The sequence below is a fragment of the Entelurus aequoreus genome, linkage group LG13, assembly GCF_033978785.1.
Source record: "Entelurus aequoreus isolate RoL-2023_Sb linkage group LG13, RoL_Eaeq_v1.1, whole genome shotgun sequence".
Classification (NCBI taxonomy): Eukaryota; Metazoa; Chordata; class Actinopteri; order Syngnathiformes; family Syngnathidae; genus Entelurus; species Entelurus aequoreus.
In genome coordinates, this window is record NC_084743.1 from 31,825,070 (window position 1) to 31,847,770 (window position 22,701).

General features: G+C 38.7%; 1 protein-coding gene across 1 annotated transcript in view; it reads left to right on the top strand.

The window, feature by feature from the left end:
• The first annotated feature begins 2,903 nt into the window (after positions 1-2,903).
• The window catches only part of tmprss3a (transmembrane serine protease 3a), a 107,996-nt gene continuing 88,198 nt past the window's right edge, over positions 2,904-22,701 (top strand). Inside the window, exons 1-4 of the mRNA XM_062067187.1 lie at positions 2,904-3,099; positions 15,152-15,262; positions 15,916-16,032; positions 19,991-20,114. Of these exons, the coding sequence (XP_061923171.1) occupies positions 2,946-3,099; positions 15,152-15,262; positions 15,916-16,032; positions 19,991-20,114 (506 nt within the window). The 5' untranslated portion in view covers positions 2,904-2,945. The remainder of the gene's footprint in view (positions 3,100-15,151; positions 15,263-15,915; positions 16,033-19,990; positions 20,115-22,701) is intronic.

Below are 22,701 nucleotides of genomic sequence, written 5' to 3' on the forward strand. Positions count from 1 at the left end.
TTTATTTTTTGGTTAAATGTTTACTAAAACTAACTAAAGTACCCCCCTGCGACCCCGAGAGGGACAAGCGGTAGAAAATGGATGGATGGATAGTTGGACAAAAAATATCTAAAAAATTATAAGTTATACTTTTGTCAAAATTATTTAATAAAAATGAGTCATAATTAGAGATGTCCGATATTATCGATCGATAAATGTTTTAAAATGTAATATCGGAAATTATCGGTATCGGTTTCAAAAAGTAAAATTAATAACTTTTTAAAATGCCGCTGTACGGAGCGGTACATATCCGGTAAAACACGGTCGTAGGTCTAGTATACTCTGGACTGAAGCTGTGTGCCTTCGTTGTTTTTGTAGCTGTTGTTTTGAGGCATGTTTAAAAAAAAATAAAAAAAATAATGCACTTTGTGAAAGTCAAAGTATAGTATGTCCCATAGTTGTAATGGGTATCAGGATTATCCCAGGGAGAGCATGTCTCAAATACCAAGCTGTTTTGAGGCATAATGCACTTTGTGACTTCAATAATAAATATGGTAGTGCCATGTTGGCACTTTTTTCCATAACTGGTTTTGAAGTTGTTCTCTTATTTTGGAAAACCTTGTTTTTGATTGATTGATTGAAACTTGTATTAGTAAATTGCACAGTACAGTACATATTCCGTACAATTGACCACTAAATGGTAACACCCGAATAGGTTTTTCAACTTGTTTAAGTCGGGGTCCAAGTTAATCAATTCATGGTAAAGTTACATTGTTTAATGCATCCAGCGGGGCATCACAACAAAATTAGGCATAATAATGTGTTAATTCCATGACTCTATATATCGGTATCGGTTGATATCGGAATCGGTAATTAAGAGTTGGACAATATCGGAATATCGGATATCGGCAAAAAAGCCATTATCGGACATCTTTAGTCATAATTATTGAGTAACTTAGTAAAAAAAAAAGTTTTATTAATTATGAGTCATTATTTATTTATTATGAGTGAGCAAATTTGTATTGCTAAAGTCACTGAAATCAATTTAATCACTGTTTCCCCCCGCAAAACAGCACAATCTTAACATGGAGCATGTCTTTTAAAAGGAAAAACACACCTTTTAGAAAATATTGTATGAAAAGGATAGATAGCTCAGCTAAATAGAATCATAATATCTGATTGAATCTTTGATTACAGATTCAGGACTCAAATTCTTGGCATTTTAGCCATCTAACATAGTGTTTGTATATGTATTATTTATGATATGTGCGCCATGGTGCTTATTGTTTGTGTGCGCGCCGATGTGCGAGTAATTGACGTCTGTTATTGTGACTTTTTTCTCTGCACTGCACTGTTAACTGGTGCTGCTTCCCAGCTTAAGTTCCTAAAGGATAAACAAAGTCATTGAATTGAAAAACAATACAATAGAATGTCGTACAAACAACTACAGTAGTTTTATGATAATGTAATAATGTACAACATTTACTTTGGAGAGTAGACTTCTTCGGTATCTCCTTCCTGCTGCTTCTCCATCAAACACACCATCAGTTGTACGGTGTACCGGTACCAGTATAGTATCGCGGTACTAATGAATCAAAAATGGTTATACTCTGTTTGAACAGTACCGGTTCGCCTTTTTTTTTTTTTACAGGCATGACGGCGCGTCGTCACGTCATGACATTGCTGGTTTTACGAGCAGAGGAGCATGTTCGGCAGCGCACAATCATGGAGTACTTACAGGCAGTGTGTAGACAGAAAAGGGAGAACAGACGCATTTTGGCTTAAAAACTAAAGATATAGGTGAAGCTATAACACTGAAACAACCCTCAGGAAGAGGTGCTTTAAGACATGGCTAGCTAGCAGCCAACATCCATCCACAGTTGGCAGTGTTTTAGCTACTTCTAAATCACTAATCCTCTCCTCCATGGCAACAAATAAAGTAAGTTTCTTACCAGTATCATCCCTGCAGGACGAGGAATAGCTAAACAAGCTTCACTACACACCGTAGGAGGATATGATAGCTCTCTGGCGTCACAATGTAAACAAACGCCATTGGTGGATCTACACCTGACATTCACTGTAGTGATACCAAGTATAATAGCATATCTACTCGATAGTACTATGATTACATCAATATTTTTTATTGTCACAAAATTTTTTATTTAAATTGTATTTATATTATATTCATAAACTCAGGAAATACGTCCCTGGACACATGAGAACTTTGAATATGACCAATGTATGATCCTGTAACTACTTGGTATCGGATTGATACCTGAATTTGTGGTATCATCCAAAACTAATGTGAAGCATCCAAACAACAGAAGAATAAGTGATTATTACATTTTAACGGAAGTGTGGATAGAACATGTTAAAAGAGAAAGTAAGCAGTAGATTACTATTATTTATTTAATAATTATTATAAGTAGATTATTAATCAATTTTTACAGCTTGTAATTTATAATTTTGACAAAATAATAGAATGGAAAATGACACAATATGTTACTGCATACGTCAGCAGACAAATTAGGAGCATTTGTTTGCTTACTTACTAATAAAAGAAAAGTTGTCTCGTATGTTCGCTATTTTATTTAAGGACAAACTTGCTATAAGAAACATATGTTTAATGTACCCTAAGATTTTTTGTTAAAATGAAGCCAATAATGCAATTTTTTTGTGGTCCCCTTTGTTTAGAAAAGTATCAAAATACATTTTGGTCCCGGTACCAAAATATTGGTACCGAGGCAACCCTACTGCATACTAAGTGAAATTTGCCACATTTTGGTCTACTTACTTGGTTGCTTAAACTTTCTGTCTTTTCCATTCAAAATATTCAGGATGTTGCCCTTTAGTACAAAAAAATACAAACATTCATGATTTATTTTCTCTTGTTTGTTTCATTTTAGGAATTTAGCCTAGAGGCATCTGAGCAGCGGAACTCTTCCAGGGTTGAATTGGTCTCTGTGATGGAGACCCCAAACACAATAAGCGTCTGCCCAGTGGGCAGCTTAAGTGCTGACTTGTATTCTGGGAACAACTTCAGAAAACCTGCAGACTCCCAAACTTTAACTGCAGGTCGTCCAACCATGCCGGTCATCAAAGTGCAGCCATTTATTTCTGGTAAGTCGTAACCAGTACAGTAGTCGTACTGTAACAACAATAGAAGGTGGTTTGTCTTAAAAATGTTTAATGGTCACTCTATAGTGAAAGGACTACATTTCTACATTTTGTGAATATGAGTACCAAATACACCTGGTTTGCTAATGTCAGCTTGTTACTGTATGTTGCTTTCGTGACTTGAAGAAGCAGCTTGCATGGCGCATGTGGTTAGCAGTTGGGAAAATTTGATCTTGTGCGGACTTTATAAGTTTATCCTCTGGAACAGTGTTTTTCAACCACTGTACCGTGAGATATTGGCTGGTGTGCCGTGGGAGATTATGTAATTTCACCTAATTGGGTTAAAATTATTTTTTGCAAACCAGTAATTATAATCCGCAAATGTGCCGTTGTTGAGTGTCTGTGCTGTCTAGAGCTCGGCAGAGTAACCGTGTAATACTCTTCCATATCAGTAGATGGCAGCAGGTAGCTAATTGCTTTGTAGATGTCGGAAACATGGTGTGTCGTGATTACAATATGCAGACGAAAACGAGAGGCAGCATGCAGGTAAAAACGTAGCTAATGCTTAAACCAAAAGTAAAATAAAAGGCAAGTGCCGCTAAGAAAAGGCATTGAAGATTAGGGATGGTTATGCTAAACGAAGCTTAAACTGAACTGGCTGCAAAGTGAACAAAAACAGAATGCTGGACGACAGCAAAGACTTACAGCGTGTGGAGCAGCAGACGGGGTCCACAAAGTACATCCGTACATGACATGACAATCAACAACAAAATAGGAGCTCGAGGCAATAATTAAAACACTACACACAGAAAAACACTTAAAAAACTCCAAATAAGTCACGGCGTAATGTGACCGGTCATGACAGTACACCTACTTTGAGACAAGAGCTATAGTGATGCATGGTTGGTTATGGTTTGAATTCATATCCAACAATTGCGAGAACAACTTTTTATTGTCAATATCAGCTGCTGAGGTTATTTTTTTAATGTTTTCTGCTGGTGGTGTGCCTCGAGATTTTTTCAACAAAAAAAATGTGCCTTCGCTTAGAAAAGCTTGAAAAACACTGCTCTGGGACATTAACGGTCAGTTTATTCTAAACAGACAGTCAGAGGGCCTAATTTACTAAAAGTTTGTGTGTACTAAAACCTGTGCAAACTTAATAGCACCCATTTAAGTAAATGTGAGCTGAGTAAGGGAGCGCAATCTGTTTAGAGCAGTGGTGACCAAACTAACTTGGCCCGCGGGGCGTCTTCAGTTTGGCCTGCAAGATGTAATGACTTTAATTAACAAGGAATCTGACCCGCAGGGTGTTTTCATGGTCATTTTAAATATCTGACAATGTAATTGTTGCTTATTTGCCACCATCTTGTGGACAACGTGAGTAAATTAAATCAATGATCCTAAATTATGTTTTGAAGACAAAACAGCACAGCATACTCAAATGACCCAATTCAAACAACCTTCCCTAGTCATGCCGCAAAAAAAAAAATGCAACCAGCACAAAAAGTCAACACACATGGTCACACATAACACAACCTGCTGTCGGTAACACTTTAGTATGGGGAACATATTCACCATTAATTAGTTGCTTATGAACATGCAAATTAGTAACATATTGGCTCCTAATTAGTCATTATTAAGTACTTATTAATGCCTTATTCTGCATGGCCTTATTATACAACCAGTAAGCCATTAACTAAGAGTATTCCCTCAATAACCTCAGAAAACCCTAAACCCTAAAACTAAACCTAACCCTAACCCTTGTATGTTCCCCTAGTGTCCAAATAACTCTAAATTAAATCTTTGTTACTTACAATATGTTCCCCATACTAAAGTGTTACCAAAATGTCCAAGCACCATAAAAAACAAAAAAACTAAATCACACCCATTTAAATCCATTACAAGGGATGTTGTGATAAATGCAAAACACTCTCCACACGTGAAAACTGGAAATTGAGATGTATTATTTTGTAATTGCATGTATGTTCAAAATAAACTTAAACCATAAACCATTATTGTCAGGTTCAAACACTGATGACATCTATTAAACAAGACAAAAAGCAAGGAATTAAGCAGACAGAATTAAATTTAGCTCAATTGAGGAGAGACGTCTGGGCTGTACTCTTGCACAGTCTCCAGCACGCTCTGGCGAAAGTTTGTACGCCTCCTCTTTTATTTGGACTTTCCCTGATTACATGGAAACAGCTGTTTCTAAGGGACGGGGGTCGTAAACAGCCATCGCCTTTGATTAGAACGGTTCAAAGAAAAGGTCGTAAAACAGTTCAAAGAAGAGGTCCCTGTATGGGAGTCAGGTCCTGCTTCCTCTTCGCTTTGTAGATCTCGGGTCAAAACAAAATATTGCTGTTGATTACAATACATGAATGAAACAGAACAACTTCATGTTGCTTCCCATCCTACACAGTGGAGTTTTACAAGCTTTCTTCTTGGTAGGATTAAAGACAGCTTTTGTCCTCTCGCCGGGAACTCATGGCAACACAAAGTTTTGTGATAACTTAGATACAATTATTCTGACATTTATCCATGTTTGGCACATTTCAGCTGCTTGATATGTCTGGTTGATTACAAAACTTTAAGGACAAACTCTAAGGAGGTCATTAGGGAAGTAAACAATATAGCATTCAAACTTTCCCATACTCTTAATATCCAATTATATTAATTAGTGATTATTTATCCAATATATATTGTAATATAAGGCAGCACTGTGGACCAGGGGTTAGTGCGTGTGCCTCACACTACGAAGATCCTGGGTTCGATCCCCGGGCTCGGGGTCTTTCTGTGTGGATATTGCATGTTCTCTGCGTTGGTTCCCTCCGGGTACTACAGGCTTCCTCCGACCTCCAAAGACATGCAGATTGCCAACACTAAATTGGTAGTGCAGCTGGGATAGGCTTCAGCACCCCCCGCGTCCCCTAAAAGGAACAAGCAGTAGAAAATGGATGGATGGATGGAAGGATTTGGTAAATTTGCAAACATCTAAAATGATGCACAAAGCAAACTAGAACATGCTACCCAAGAATGTACAACAATTCTTATCATCAAAAGAGAAATATAACCTTTGAGAAAAATCTAAATCAAAACATTTGTATTTTATATGATCCAGTTTAAGAAATTGTTCAAACAAGTGTTCACAAAGTACACAGAAAATAATTATGATAAATGTCTTGAACTTATTGACAATTATATATCATTCATTTCATCTAGTGAATCATAACTAAATGTATGAAGAGAACTATTTTATTTAGAGTGATTTGATGTAACTGTACAAATTGCAAACAGGAAGTGAACATATGTGTGAGTAATTACTGTGAAGTCGAAATGGGGCTTTGTTTCTTCCTAATCCTTTTCGGACATGTTGTAAGGAAAAAAATAAGAAAATATGTACAATATTTGATGTATCATATTGAAACTTTATACACGTTCGAAATAAACTCAAACTTCAAACTTCAATTATTAGCGATATTTCCCAAGCTTGTTTTCTATGCATTCATCAACGCACGTCACTAAGACAACATGAAAGAGATGGATTAAACAAACTGAATAGAGGGATGAGAAACATTTTTACTAACTGTGTGTCTTTTTTCTAAAGATATACACACTTTTCCAAACATCACATTCAATTTTCGTAATTCCTAGATTATTTGCAAAATGACACACTTTGGTCAAAACATATGCCCTTTCATCAAAATAAAGCAAGCGTTTGTAAAAAAAAAAAAAAAGCAGTTTTATTTTCATCTCACTCACAGACTTCAAATGATAAGACACCATTGGAGTGAGTTACCCAGAACAGTGATAAATACAAAACACATTTGTAAAAAACCCTATTCTACTATAAGAAATCACATGAATTACCATGAATTGATTTACGTGGACCCCGACTTAAACAAGTTGAAAAACTTATTGGGGTGTTACCATTTAGTGGTCAATTGTACGGAATATGTACTGCACTGTGCAATCTACTAATAAAAGCTTCAATCAATCAATCAAAACATGTTTGGGGCACTTTGCCCAACCTTTTTAGCATGAATGAATGAATGAAATAAGTTTATTTTGGTCATATAATCAACCATTTTGTGTGATCAGTTCAACAGTACAGATTATACATATTTAACAATCATACACATTTACACACAAAAAGAAAAGAAAAAGAATGACGGAAAAAGAAATAGGCTGAAGCCAAGGCTTATATTTGCCTATCCTATACATTCACTGAAAATTAGATTACCTGGAACATCAAATTTAAAAAAATCAATGGGATGAAAGCAATTGTTACTATATTTTATAATTTTCAATTATTTCACCTTTCAAGGTTTTCTTAAACCTTAACAAAGAACTACATGTCTTCAACTCATCACTGAGCTTGTTCCACCATTTAACTCCTAAAACTGAAATACATTTGTATTTTATATTCGTTCTTACTTTACCTATTTCAAAAATCAATATCCCGTAAATTATAGTTTTCTCCTCTACATTTAAATAACCTAAGAATGCAAGCTGGAAGGCTGTTGTTCTTTACTCTAAAAACATAATTTCCACTGTTTTTAAAAACACAATATCTGAAAATTTTAACACATTACAACTTATAAATAATGGATTGGTATGTTCATAGTAGCACGCTTTGTGTATTATTCTAATGACCCTTTTTTGAAGTTTAATTAATCAATCAATCAATCAATCAATGTTTATTTATATAGCCCTAAATCACAAGTGTCTCAAAGGGCTGTGCAAGCCACAACGACATCCTCGGTACAGAGCCCACATACGGGCAAGGAAAACTCACCCCAGTGGGACGTCAATGTGAATGACTATGAGAAACCTTGGAGAGGACCGCATATGTGGGTAACCCCCCCCCCCCCCCTCCCCCCTCTAGGGGAGACCGAAAGCAATGGATGTCGAGTGGGTCTGACATAATATTGTGAAAGTCCAACACATCAGCGAAAGTCCAGTCCATAGTGGGGCCAGCAGGAACCATCCCGAGCGGAGACGGGTCAGCAGCGTAGAGATGTCCCCATCCGATGCACAGGCTAGCGGTCCAGAGCAGAGTAGAAAAGAAAAGAAAAGAAACGGCAGATCAACTGGTCTAAAAAGGGAGTCTATTTAAAGGCTAGAGTATACAAATGAGTTTTAAGATGAGACATAAATGCTTCTACTGAGGTAGCATCTCTAACTTTTACCGGGAGGGCATTCCAAAGTACTGGAGCCCGAATAGAAAACGCTCTATAGCCCGCAGACTTTTTTTGGGCTCTGGGAATCACTAATAAGCTGGAGTTCTTTGAACGCAGATTTCTTGCCGGGACATATGGTACAATACAATCGGCAAGATAGGCAGGAGCTTGACCGTGTAGTATTTTATGGAGCACCCATATAACGCTGCGAAAAACCCTGAAGACACATAAGATCAAGATAGGCTGCCTGAGGTAACCCATGGTGCAACGCACAGGGCCAGTACCTTGTACGGCCCTGATGAGACGGAGGAGGACCCAGGCCCGGACACCCCCCACAGTGCCTGGAACCTCCAAGCACCACCGGCGCAACCCCGGGGCAGACCGTCGGAGGGGGGACGCGTGGCGTGGAGCGCTACCTGGACACAAGTCGAGGGACTGATCACCCTCGGCTGGGTCGCCCGTGAAAGGGTGTTTGATTAAGACCCGAAACACCCTATGACCCCGGGAGAATCACTGATGATGTGTCCAGGTTGCACCGTAAGGTGTATTTATGAAACCGATCCAGTATGGCATCTCCATTGACTTCCAGGAAGAGGCTGGATGACAACCCCGAAAGAGTGGTGACAACTGGAGAGACAGTTGACAGCTCGGAAAGACGGCAACCGGGGCAGGGAGGGGTAGCATCCCAAGCTGCAGCTCCCGCAAGGGAGCACCCATATAACGCTGCGAAAAACCCTGAAGACACATAAGATCAAGATAGGCTGCCTGAGGTAACCCGTGGTGCAACGCACAGGGCCAGTACCTTGTATGGCCCTGATGAGACGGAGGAGGACCCAGGCCCGGACACCCCCCACAGTGCCTGGAACCTCCAAGCACCACCGGCGCAACCCCGGGGCAGACCGTCGGAGGGGGGACGCGTGGCGTGGAGTGCTACCTGGACACAAGTCGAGGGACTGATCACCCTCGGCTGGGTCGCCCGTGAAAGGGTGTTTGATTAAGACCCGAAACACCCTATGACCCCGGGAGAATCACTGATGATGTGTCCAGGTTGCACCGTAAGGTGTATTTATGAAACCGATCCAGTATGGCATCGCCATTGACTTCCAGGAAGAGGCTGGATGACAACCCCGAAAGAGTGGTGACAACTGGAGAGACAGTTGACAGCTCGGAAAGACGGCAACCGGGGCAGGGAGGGGTAGCATCCCAAGCTGCAGCTCCCGCAAGGGAGCACCCATATAACGCTGCGAAAAACCCTGAAGACACATAAGATCAAGATAGGCTGCCTGAGGTAACCCGTGGTGCAACGCACAGGGCCAGTACCTTGTATGGCCCTGATGAGACGGAGGAGGACCCAGGCCCGGACACCCCCCACAGTGCCTGGAACCTCCAAGCACCACCGGCGCAACCCCGGGGCAGACCGTCGGAGGGGGGACGCGTGGCGTGGAGCGCTACCTGGACACAAGTCGAGGGACTGATCACCCTCGGCTGGGTCGCCCGGGAAAGGGTGTTTGATTAAGACCCGAAACACCCTATGACCCCGGGAGAATCACTGATGATGTGTCCAGGTTGCACCTTAAGGTGTATTTATGAAACCGATCCAGTATGGCATCGCCATTGACTTCCAGGAAGAGGCTGGATGACAACCCCGAAAGAGTGGTGACAACTGGAGAGACAGTTGACAGCTCGGAAAGACGGCAACCGGGGCAGGGAGGGGTAGCATCCCAAGCTGCAGCTCCCGCAAGGGAGCACCCATATAACGCTGCGAAAAACCCTGAAGACACATAAGATCAAGATAGGCTGCCTGAGGTAACCCGTGGTGCAACGCACAGGGCCAGTACCTTGTACGGCCCTGATGAGACGGAGGAGGACCCAGGCCCGGACACCCCCCACAGTGCCTGGAACCTCCAAGCACCACCGGCGCAACCCCGGGGCAGACCGTCGGAGGGGGGACGCGTGGCGTGGAGCGCTACCTGGACACAAGTCGAGGGACTGATCACCCTCGGCTGGGTCGCCCGGGAAAGGGTGTTTGATTAAGACCCGAAACACCCTATGACCCCGGGAGAATCACTGATGATGTGTCCAGGTTGCACCGTAAGGTGTATTTATGAAACCGATTATACGTAAGTAGTAAAACTTTAAAGTCGCAACTTAAGTGCACAGGAAGCCAGTGCAAGTGAGCCAGTATAGGCGTAATATGATCAAACTTTCTTGTTTTTGTCAAAAGTCTAGCAGCCGCATTTTGTACCAACTGTAATCTTTTAATGCTAGACATAGGGAGGCCCGAAAATAAAACGTTACAGTAATCGAGACGAGCTGTAACGAACGCATGGATAAGGATCTCAGCATCGCTTGTGGACAAAATGGAACGAATTTTAGCGATATTACGGAGATGAAAGAATGCCGTTTTAGTAACACTCTTAATGTGCGACTCAAACGAGAGAGTTGGGTCGAAGATAATACCCAGATTCTTTACCGAGTCGCCTTGTTTAATTGTTTGGTTGTCAAATGTTAAGGTGGTATTATTAAATAGATGTCGGTGTTGAGCAGGACCGATAATCAGCATTTCCGTTTTCTTAGCGTTGAGTTGCAAAAAGTTAGCGGACATCCATTGTTTAATTTCATTAAGACACTTCTCCAGCTGACTACAATCCGGCGTGTTGGTCAGCTTTAGGGGCATGTAGAGTTGAGTGTCATCAGCCTAACAGTGAAAGCTAACACCGTATTTGCGTATGATGTCACCTAGCGGCAGCATGTAAATACTAAAGAGTGCAGGGCCAAGAACCGAACCCTGGGGAACCCCGCATGTTACCTTAACATAGTCCGAGGTCACATTGTTATGGGAGACACACTGCATCCTGTCAGTAAGATAAGAGTTAAACCAAGACAAGGCTAAGTCTGACATCCCAATACGCGTTTTGATACGCTCTAATAAAATATTATGATCAACAGTATCGAAAGTGGCGCTAAGATCAAGAAGCAGCAACATAGATGAAGCATCAGAATCCATCGTTAGCAATAGTTCATTAGTCATTTTTGCGAGGGCTGTCTCCGTAGAGTGATTTGCCCTGAAACCGGATTGAAAAGGTTCACAGAGATTGTTAGACGCTAAGTGTTCATTTAGCTGCTGTGTGACAATTTTTTCGAGGATTTTCGAGATAAACGGAAGGTGGGACACCGGCCGGTAGTTTACCAGGAGTGGGTCTATGTTTGTTTTATAAATATTTCCCCAAACTTCAACACAATATGTTAAATATGGAAAAATAAAAGAATAATATAACATATGCAGACATTTCTTATTCAGCATGTGTTTTACTTTATAAAAAATAACAATGGATTTGGATATTTTTCTCTTTATATATTCAATATGCATATGTGATGAATGATTACTGTAACTAGACAAAATATGTTGGCAAATCCATAGCAATCGTCATTGTTTACTTTGAAGTGGGCCTATACGTATAACCTGACTCTCGCCAGATCCTTGTAGTTCGCTGAGCTCCACACAAGGATCTGGGACTTCTCAATAGGAGATTGTGGAAGTCTCCTGCGTAGTGGGTTCTCCTTGGACCGACAGAATCTTTGTGAGCCCGAAGTACAGGGTTGAACAAGTCTTTATGTTTAGATTTTATAATGTTCAGGGCTGTCTCGCCAGCGGCCTCCTTCTCGCTTGTGTGGGGTTTTTCGTCTGCTCTCATCAGCGCTCCCCTTCATGGCTTCGGACGCTGCTGATAAAGGAGACAGGTGATTAGATAACCAGCCCCAGCTGGGCAATCTACTCACCTGCCAGCTGGGCTTCGAACCCGGGCCATACACACTCCCTTCCCGCAGGAGGCGCGCAGACCACGCCCCCCTCCACAAAGATGTATTTCAGAAGGCGGGGCCTTGTAAAAAAAATAATTGTATGTGATTGGATAAACCACTTGTTCGTTATCTTGAATGACGTGCTACTTCAACCACTCACATTGAAATCAAGCCGTGACGCTGATGAGAGCGACGCTGGGAAATCCAAAACAGAACAGCCGACATATTGGATAACGACAGAGCGAAAAGTTAGAGAACTTTTACTGAAACAATGCAGCAATATCAGTAGACGATCGATGTTGCAAAACAGTTGCACTAGCAGAATCAACGTCAGCACACGACTCCTCGCTGCGTGCCGCCATTGTTGTTTGAATCAAACAGTCGCTTCGGCGCGACGTCACATCTATGAAATCCCGCCCCGCGATTCTGATTGGTTCATTATTTTTTGCTATCTTGAAGGAGTTTGCAATGAACTACAAGAATCTGGCGAGAGTCAGGTTACTATACGTAAGAACCTAAAGAGAAAGTAAAAATATCCTGTAATCTTTTCAAGAAGTGCTCAACAATGATGCTGCAAACCGAAAATATGTATTTTTACCACAGTCAGGTAAAATAACATATCACAGTAGTCAACATGCAGTACAAATTAAAATCTGAGACAAATAAGGTTTGAAAAAAAAATCTGGAGATAAATACAAATGACAGCATAGAGTATAGGCTACATGTGCAGACTTAGGCAACAGCAACTCTATGAAAGGACATACTCAAAAGCCTCAGTTACTCATTCTAATCATCACCGGCCCGTCAAGCTGGATCAGGCCATAGTATCTCATCCACAACACATGTGCAAGATGGGAAAGTGTGTGTAAAGCATTGTGTGTAATATTTCACAAAAACTTTGAAGCAGAGTCTATGCCTAATTATAAGCAAATCTACACAGTGGTTTTGTTTTCTGTGTGTAGACTTTGTTTGTGTGAACATTTAAAATTTAGTGTGTAAGCAATTGGAAAAAAACTGTAACAAACCACCACATAAGTACGGTACGGTACTGCATTTTACATGGATTGTTTTAATTCTCACCTGACATGTCAATAAGGCCATACAGTCACACATATCTGGGGTTTTGCTGTTGTCTTTGGTTCAGAATTCTGTTGTATGTTTCATGGATATTTTGTTCATTGTAAGCCAGGGGTGTCCAAAGTGCGGCTGTCCCGCAGCTAATTGTTTACCGGCCCGCCACACATTCTGGAAATACTATTGTAAAAATAAAAAAGAACATTAAATAAAGTGGAATGAGGTGAAATCTAACTAGAACAAGTTGCAATGTTGACACAAAAACTGCCATGCAGGCTGTTTTTTTTTCTTTTGTCTTTCTTTATTTTTCTGTTTTTGCCATTGCTCAAAAAAAAATAATAATGACAAAAAATCCATGTTATAATTAAGTATTTTCAGGGCTCCAATTACTTCGAATATTTCACTTTAAAATGCTTTTTGTGGTAAATATTGCATATATTGTGTAGTAGCCATATAAAAACATCAAAGTTTTCTTTGACAAAAGCGCATAAAACAAACAAAATAATTGTTCCAGCATAAAATCGACAGATATATCTGAAGTTGATCTCGTAACTTAAGTGTTGAAAGTAAAAGAAAAACCTAATAAAAATGTATCACTTTATGAGTGGGGCACCTTTTGGATCCCAAATATATTTAGTGATTTTTTATTTATCTTTTCACTGTGATTACTCAAAAATACGAAATAATTAAAATCAATGGTGTCCTGCATTATTGATCTTTTACGGCTCTAATTACTAAAAACTGCATATTTCAGTTTTACTATAAAAAAAACTAAGTTGTTTTTGACAGAAAAGCCATTAAAACATTTTTTTTTAATTTGTATTACTTTATATCAACTTGAAGTTGATATAGAGATTTACTGTAAGCGTTAAATAATTTTAAAAAAATAATAATCTGACTTATTTTTAACATTTTAATGACTGAGACCCTTTATGGTCCCCGGGACCCCTAAAGGTAAAATAAATCAAAAATCCAAAATGAAAAATATCAAAATGGCCCCCACATGCTTTAATTTTTCTGTGTACGGCCCTCAGTGGAAAAAGTTTGGACACCCCTGTTGTAAGCAATACTGTAACACTTTTTCTCTTCTACCATATTGTAAACATTATTTCTACTGTACCTCCTGTAGAAAACAGTAATGGAAAACAAATGATTTACTTTTTACATGTGGACATACAGGGGCAGCACGGTAGACATGGGTTAGTGCATGTGCCTTACAATACCAAGGTCCTGAGTTCAATCCCGGGCGTTCGGGATCTTTCTGTGTGGAGTTTGCATGTTCTCCCCGGGACTGCGTGGGTTCCCTCCGGGTACTCCGCTACGGCTTCATTCCATTCCTAAAACATGCACCTGGGAATAGGTTGACTGGCAACACTAAATGGTCCCTAGTGTGTGAATGTGAGTGTGAATGTTGTCTGTCTATCTGTGTTGGCCCTGCGATGAGGTGGCGACTTGTCCAGGGTGTACCCCGCTTTCAGCTGGGATAGGCTCCAGCACCCCCCACGACCCCGAAAGGGACAAACGGTAGAAAATGGATGGATCGATGTGGACATACAGTTCCCAACCAATACATAGTAAAACTGAAAGACTTTGGCGGAAGGCGGGGTAGAACTTGGACAAGTTGCCAACACAGACAGACAACATTCACCCTCAGCAGGCCCCTTCCATGTAGTTCGTCACATGGCCACTGGAGGGCCTATGCAGTTTTTGTAATGTCAACAAATAGCCAGTATTTTGAAACCTGGTCTACTTTGATTGACTGTATGCACCCTGTGAAGTGAAAACAAGTGTTATTCTTTGACAAAATAATTTAATTCTGAGACAGATTTCCAGTGTTTTGGTAAAGTCGGTGTATGCAGAGAAAGATGTGTTCTATTTTGAAAAGACAAACTAGTATATATTTAACAAAATGTGTTTTTGAGAAGAAAATTATCCATTTTCCCAAAGAAACTAATAGCATGACTACTACTGAAAGTTGTATTATATTGTGTTGACAGGAGACGGCGCGGAAAGAAGTTGGATCCGAAAACTGCTGGCTCATAGTGTGGAATTGTTCATTTGCGCATTGATCATCGTGGTGGTCTGTCTGGCCTTTGTTTTTGGCTTTGGTGAGTGCTCGACTCTTTGTTATGATGATGAAGTTTACAGCTACAGTGTGGTATATTTTTCAATTTAATGGGGTGCAGTTGAGAGAGTGGCCGTGCCAGCAACCTGAGGGTTCCTGGTTTGATCCCCACCTTCTACCAACCTAGTCACGTCCGTTGTGTTCTTGAGCAAGACACTTCACCCTTGCTCCTGATGGGTCGTGGTTAGAGCCTTTCATGGCAGCTCCCGCCATCAGTGTGTGAATGTGTGTGTGAATGGGTGAATGTGGAAATAGTGTCAAAGCGCTTTGAGTACCTTGAAGGTAGAAAAGCGCTATACAAGTATAACCCATTTACCATAACCCATTTAATTGTTCGAAAAAATAACTTGACAGTATTCTGTGCTTGGTACGACAAATGTACTTTGAATACAAGCAAACAATTGATTGAAACGTTGACATTTATTGTAAACATTCTACATAACAAGTTCACCTATGTAATTCCTGAATAGTAAATAACATATTTGTGTTGATACATACTGTGGTCTCCATTTTTTATTACCAAAAACAAATACCGAACCAGCCTGCCTTTTATCTTCTTCTTCTTGGATGCAAAATTAATGGCATTTGGAAAAAAGATTGATATGATTGTGAATATTTTAATGTGTATGTGTGTAGGGTCTGGGAGCTGCGTGGGGAAGTTTCAGTGCGGCTTTTCATCTCAGTGCATAACAAGTTCAGCCCAGTGTGATGGAAAGGTGGACTGTGACAATGGCGAGGACGAGCTAGGCTGTGGTGAGACACCAAACTACATGTTGTCTTTCTTATTAGACATATGCCCTCATAACACTGATCAATGGCTTCTGCCTGGTTCAACAACTTCAGTATATTAGCCCTCAAGGGTAGGTTTTAGATGTCTGCTATTTAATTGCATCCTTTTTCCCCAGTACAACCAATGTGACTGTAATTTTATATTGAGCAGTGGTTCTCAAACATTTTCATCAAGTACCACCTCAGAAAACACTTTCTCCAAGTACAACTATAATGACCAACATTGAAAATACAGTAGAGTAGTAGGCTTAAAAAATTATCAAAAACCAGGCAGAGGTTTTATTCAATTTTTTTGGCCACACAAAGTTTGAACAGTAACACCGTGTTTGAATATAGAAAATAAAATATAGTGCCTTAAACAAGTGATTCTTTAGTGGTACGCATACCACAGTTTGACAATCACTGATATATAGAGTATTACATCCTTAGCTTATATATAAGCTAAGGATGTAATAGTAAACGGTATGATTGATAAAACGTGTTCAAAGTATTATCGTTTTAAATCTAAACTAACCTAAAAGCTGTGATTGATAACTGCACTACGATAAACTCAAAGACCAGATAGCGCTAGCTCATGAGCTATCTTAAAGTACCAGTATAATGGAAAAATAAGTTGACTCTATATGCTGAATTGTAGTGATGGGCTGAAAATGTGGCGAGGCTTCTAGGCGTGTGTCGAGTAATAGAGGGGGCGTTTTCTTGAAGCGCGTATCGAGGCTTGCTTTCATGTAAGGGAGGAGCCGGAAATTATGACAAGTGAAACCTTGCTGCCGAGTTGTACCACATGACCACTTCGGGAAGCAGTTCCAATTTGCAGGCCATTGAAAATATGGGCTTTTGAGAGTTGTGGTCAGCTCGGAATCTGGATAAAAAATACAAATATTTTTTATTAAAGCGTCACTAGTATCAAAGAATGACGACAAAATTAATCCAAACTGGTTACCACTATGTAATGATTATTAAATAGCTAACTTGTAGTGGAGAAGTCAGCAGACTTTTGGTAGCATAATGGCTCGCGTACCCACCTTTTATTCCACAAGACTTGGGTTCGATTCTAGGCGACGTCACGTCTCAAATGTGTTTATCACTGTACACATTACATTTAAAAATGTGTTCTGTATTTATTCTTTTATACCAGTTACCAGAAATCAATAGCTCGATGATTAAGAGGTTAAGTAAAAAATAAATAAAATAAAAATTAACTACATCGCTCCTTTCTTCTGTACATCGTTGTCCAAGTGACATTATATTGTCATCTTCCTCTGTATGCAATTTCCTCAAGGTGACAGAAAACTTATTGTTGTTGATCTTGCTTTGTCTTTTCCTACCTTTACTTTTGTCTTGCACTGTACTTTTTTTTTTTTAAACTGAAATACACACAATGACAAATGTATAAGCTATGTGATTCAATTAACATACTCAAATTTAAAACACGATATGTAAATATATTAGCTTCACACAAATATACAGTACTATCATCAAACAAATACTTCTGAGTGTTGAAACTATTTCGATGGTGGAAATACACGACTGGCAGCCATTTTAAGTCCTGATATCCTCCATTGAAACAGTGCACAAAAATCGTTTTTCAATAAACATCTTAGTTTCAAATTTAACCACTTTCCACCTTAATATTGAGTTACATAAACAAGTTAAACAGTTTACTTACAGACTTATATATTTCCAAGGCTTGTAAGAGCTAACACAACTTGTCTACTTCTCAATTGTCTCATGAACTGAACTGACTCGCCAACCCGGAAGTGGCCATACTAATGACACGTAGTATTTTCATATCGCCACAAGGTGTCAGTAAGAGTCTACAATCAAATGGGCATAACATTGCCCATTTGGGATTCGTTCCCAGGGATTTGAATAAAGAACCAACTATTTTTCTTTACTATAGTGGTCTCAATAACGGGTACCGGTTCTCAAAAAGGGATTCGAGTCCGATGACTCGGTTCTTTTCTTATCGAACAACCAGGAAAACCGGTTTCGAGCATCATCCCTAGAAATAACTGAAAACATGTTTTATATTCGAGTTTCTTCAAAATACCCACCCTTTGCTCTGATTATTGTTTTGCACACTGTTGGCATTCTCTTGATGAGCTTCAGGGGTCATAGTTTTGATGCCTTCCGTGACAATCTACAATGTAAATAGTAATGAAAATAAAGAAAACACATTGAAATGAGAAGGTGTGTCCAAACTTTTGGCCTGTACTGTATATATATATATATATATATATATATATATATATATATATATATATATATATATATATATATATATATATATATATATATATATATATATATATATATATATATATATATATATATGTATATATGTATATATATATATATATATATATATATATATATATATATATATATATATATATATATATATATGTATATATGTATGTATATATATATATATATATATATATATATATATATATATATATATATATATACATATATATATATATATATATATATATATATATATATATATATATATATATATATATATATATATATATATATATATATATATATATATGTATATGTATATATACCACCGTTCAAAAGTTTGGGGTCACATTGAAATGTCCTTATTTTTTAAGGAAAAGCACTGCACTTTTCAATGAAGATAACTTTTAACTAATCTTAACTGTAAAGAAATACACTCTATACATTGCTAATGTGGTAAATGACTATTCTAGCTGCAAATGTCTGGTTTTTGGTGCAATATCTACATAGGTGTATAGAGGCCCATTTCCAGAAACTATCACTCCAGTGTTCTAATGGTACAATGTGTTTGCACATTGGCTCAGAAGGCTAATTGATGATTAGAAAACCCTTGTGCAATCATGTTCACACGTCTGAAAACAGTTTAGCTCGTTACAGAAGCTACAAAACTGACCTTCCTTTAAGGAGATTGAGTTTCTGGAGCATCACATTTGTTGGGGTCAATTAAACGTTCAAAATGGCCAGAAAAAGAGAACTTTCATCTGAAACTCGACAGTCTATTCTTGTTCTTAGAAATGAAGGCTATTCCACAAAATTGTTTGGGTGACCCCAAACTTTTGAACAGTAGTGTATATATATATATATATACATATATATATATATATATATATATATATATATATATATATATATATATATATATATATATATATATATATATATATATATATATATATATATATATATATATATATATATATATATATATATATATATATATATATATATGTGTGTGTGTGTGTGTATATATATATATATATATATATATATATATATATATATATATATATATATACACACACACAGCCAGGCACCAGGCCAAATATTTTTAACCCAATGCGGCCCCCGAGTCAAAATGTTTGGGGACCCCTGCCTGTATTAGACAAACTTATCAGCAAACTTGTTAACAGTGCTACCAATAAATCCACTAATATTTTTAAAAGTTTTTAAAAGTCAAAATAAAAACAAAACACAGAAATGATGAGGTAACCAACAGATGGGAATGCCCCCTTTCAAAACAACTTCCAACATTAATGTTTATTCAATTTAATATAAATACAAATACATTATTACAATGTAACCTGTTGCCCTTTGATATCTTCTGATAGATAATGATATTCCTATCTATCTATCTATCTATCTATCTATCTATCTATCTATCTATCTATCTATCTATCTATCTATCTATCTATCTATCTATCTATCTATCTATCTATCTATCTATCTATCTATCTATCTATCTATCTATCTATCTATCTATCTATCTATCTATCTACCGGTATCTATCTATATCTATCTATCCATCCATCCATCCCCACAATTGAGTGTACATGTTATTTTCCACCAACATTTATACATTAAAAATTGTTGTTGTTTTGGTGTGTGCCAGTACGTCTCAGTGGGCGGAGTTCAGTCCTGCAAGTCCAGAAAGAAGGTGTGTGGAAGACAGTCTGCTCAGAAGACTGGAATAATTGGCTTGGGGCGTCTGCCTGCAAACAGCTGGGATATAACAGGTGATGTTTGTGCTGATTGGCCCTTTTTCTATCTTGTTGCTCTTTGAGATGTTTATTTTCTTCTCTTACACAATTTCAATTACATTTTCATATTCAGTTTAGATGCTAATTTTCTGCATTTACGTAAGCAGGGGGTATGCATAGTCGACTATGGGCAAAACATTGTTTGTATGCTAACAAGAGCGCAGCTATTAGGGATCCCCACAAATAAAAAGAGCTTCATTTGCGGGCAACAAATGCTAAGGTAAATTAGAGTTGTCCCAATACAGCTTTTTCACTTCTGATACAATACCGATATTGGAGCTGTGAGTATGTGGCAAATACCAATATTAATCTGATACAATAGCAGCATGAATAACGCGCATACACTTTTTTTGTAGTGTGGAATGTAAAAAGCTTTATCCGTTACTCACAAATTAATGGTAGGTTTTAAAAAAACCACTAACTATTAATCATGCTTTTTGAGTGGTAAGTTATTGTTTGGCGACACATCGTGGGCCAAATAATTCATTAAATTAAAGTCATGAAGCAAGTTGAATGATGCAAGCACATTTGTTTTACTGGATACTCTCTAATACGCTTTTGCCTTGGAGACTCGTTTATATTGACAAATGCGCTGTTTTAGATCAGTGGATGTCATTGTGAGTTTGTAAAGCCCTTTGAGACACATTTGATTAAAGGCTGTGTAAAAAAAATCATCGGTTGATTAATTGAGTGATAAACTGCAACATTTTTAAAATTAAAGGCCTACTGAAATGAAATTTTTTTATTTAAACGGGGATAGCAGATCTATTCTATGTGTCATACTTGATCATTTCGCGATATTGCCATATTTTTGCTGAAAGGATTTAGTATAGAACAACGACGATAAAGATCGCAACTTTTGGTATCTGATAAAAAAAGGCTTGCCCCTACCGGAAGTAGCGTGACGTAGTCAATTGAACATATACGCAAAGTTCCCTATTGTTTACAATGATGGCTGCATGAAGTGAGAGAGATTCGGACCGAGAAAGCGACGATTTCCCCATTAATTTGAGCGAGGATGAAATATTTTTAAATGAGGAAAGTGGAAGTGAAGGACTAGTGGGGAGTGGAAGATGCTGTGAGAGCCGGGGGTGACCTGATATTCAGCTGGAAATGACTACAACAGTAAATAAACACAAGACATATATATACTCTATTAGCCACAACACAACCAGGCTTATATTTGATATGCCACAAATTAATCCCGCATAAAAACACCTAGGTGTTTGTTATGCTAGCTCCTAGCTACTAGCTCGAGCTTGTTATAGCTCGAGCGGGTAATATGGACGGGATCCTGTATATATAACCCGCCAATACAATTCAAACACCTGCACAACACACACACTCACTCAGCCCAAACAACCGTTCACCTAACCCAAGGTTCATAAAGCTTATATATTTAATCAAAGTTACGTACATGACACGCACGTACTGGCAAGCAATCAAATGTTTGGAAGCGCGCGGGTGGGACCTGATATTCAGCTGGGAATGACTACAACAGTAAATAAACACAAGACATATATATACTCTATTAGCCACAACACAACCAGGCTTATATTTAATATGCCACAAATTAATCCCGCATAAAAACACCTAGGTGTTTGTTATGCTAGCTCCTAGCTCCTAGCTCCTAGCTACTAGCTCGAGCTAGTTATAGCTCGAGCGGGTAATATGGACGGGATCCCGTATATATAACCCGCCAATACAATTCAAACACCTGCATAGCACACACACTCACTCAGCCCAAACAACCGTTCACCTAACCCAAGGTTCATAAAGCTTATATATTTAATCAAAGTTACGTACATGACACGCACGTACGGGCAAGCAATCAAATGTTTGGAAGCGCGCGGGTGGGACCTGATATTCAGCTGGGAATGACTACAACAATAAATAAACACAAGACATATATATACTCTTATTAGCCACAACACAACCAGGCTTATATTTAATATGCCACAAATTAATCCTAATGCTAGCTCCTAGCTCCTAGCTACTAGCTCGAGCTAGTTAAAGCAAACGATCAAATGTTTGGAAGCGCAGCTGTGTACTCACGTTATCGCAACTGTGTATCCAAATCAAAGTCCTCCTGGTAAGAGTCTCTGTTGTCCGAGTTCTTCCATCTTGACTGCATCTTTCGGGAATGTAAACAAAGAAGCGCCGGCTGTGTACACGTTGTTGCTGACTTCCCTCGCAAAATAGACACTTCGCAACGACAACTTTCTTCTTTGCTTGCTCAGCTTCTTTCTCCATAATGCAATGAACAAATTGCAACAGATTCACCAACACAGATGTCCAGAATACTGTGGAATAATGAGATGAAAACAGAGCTATTTCGTATTGACTTCAATGGTGTCCGAATACTTCCGTTTCAATGATTGACGTCACGCGCATACGTCAACCCTCAGAGGCGTTTCGAACCAGAAGTTTAGCGGGAAATTTAAAATTGCACTTTATAAGTTAACCCGGCCGTATTGGCATGTGTTGCAATGTTAAGATTTCATCATTGATATATAAACTATCAGACTGCGTGGTCGGTACTAGTGGCTTTCAGTAGGCCTTT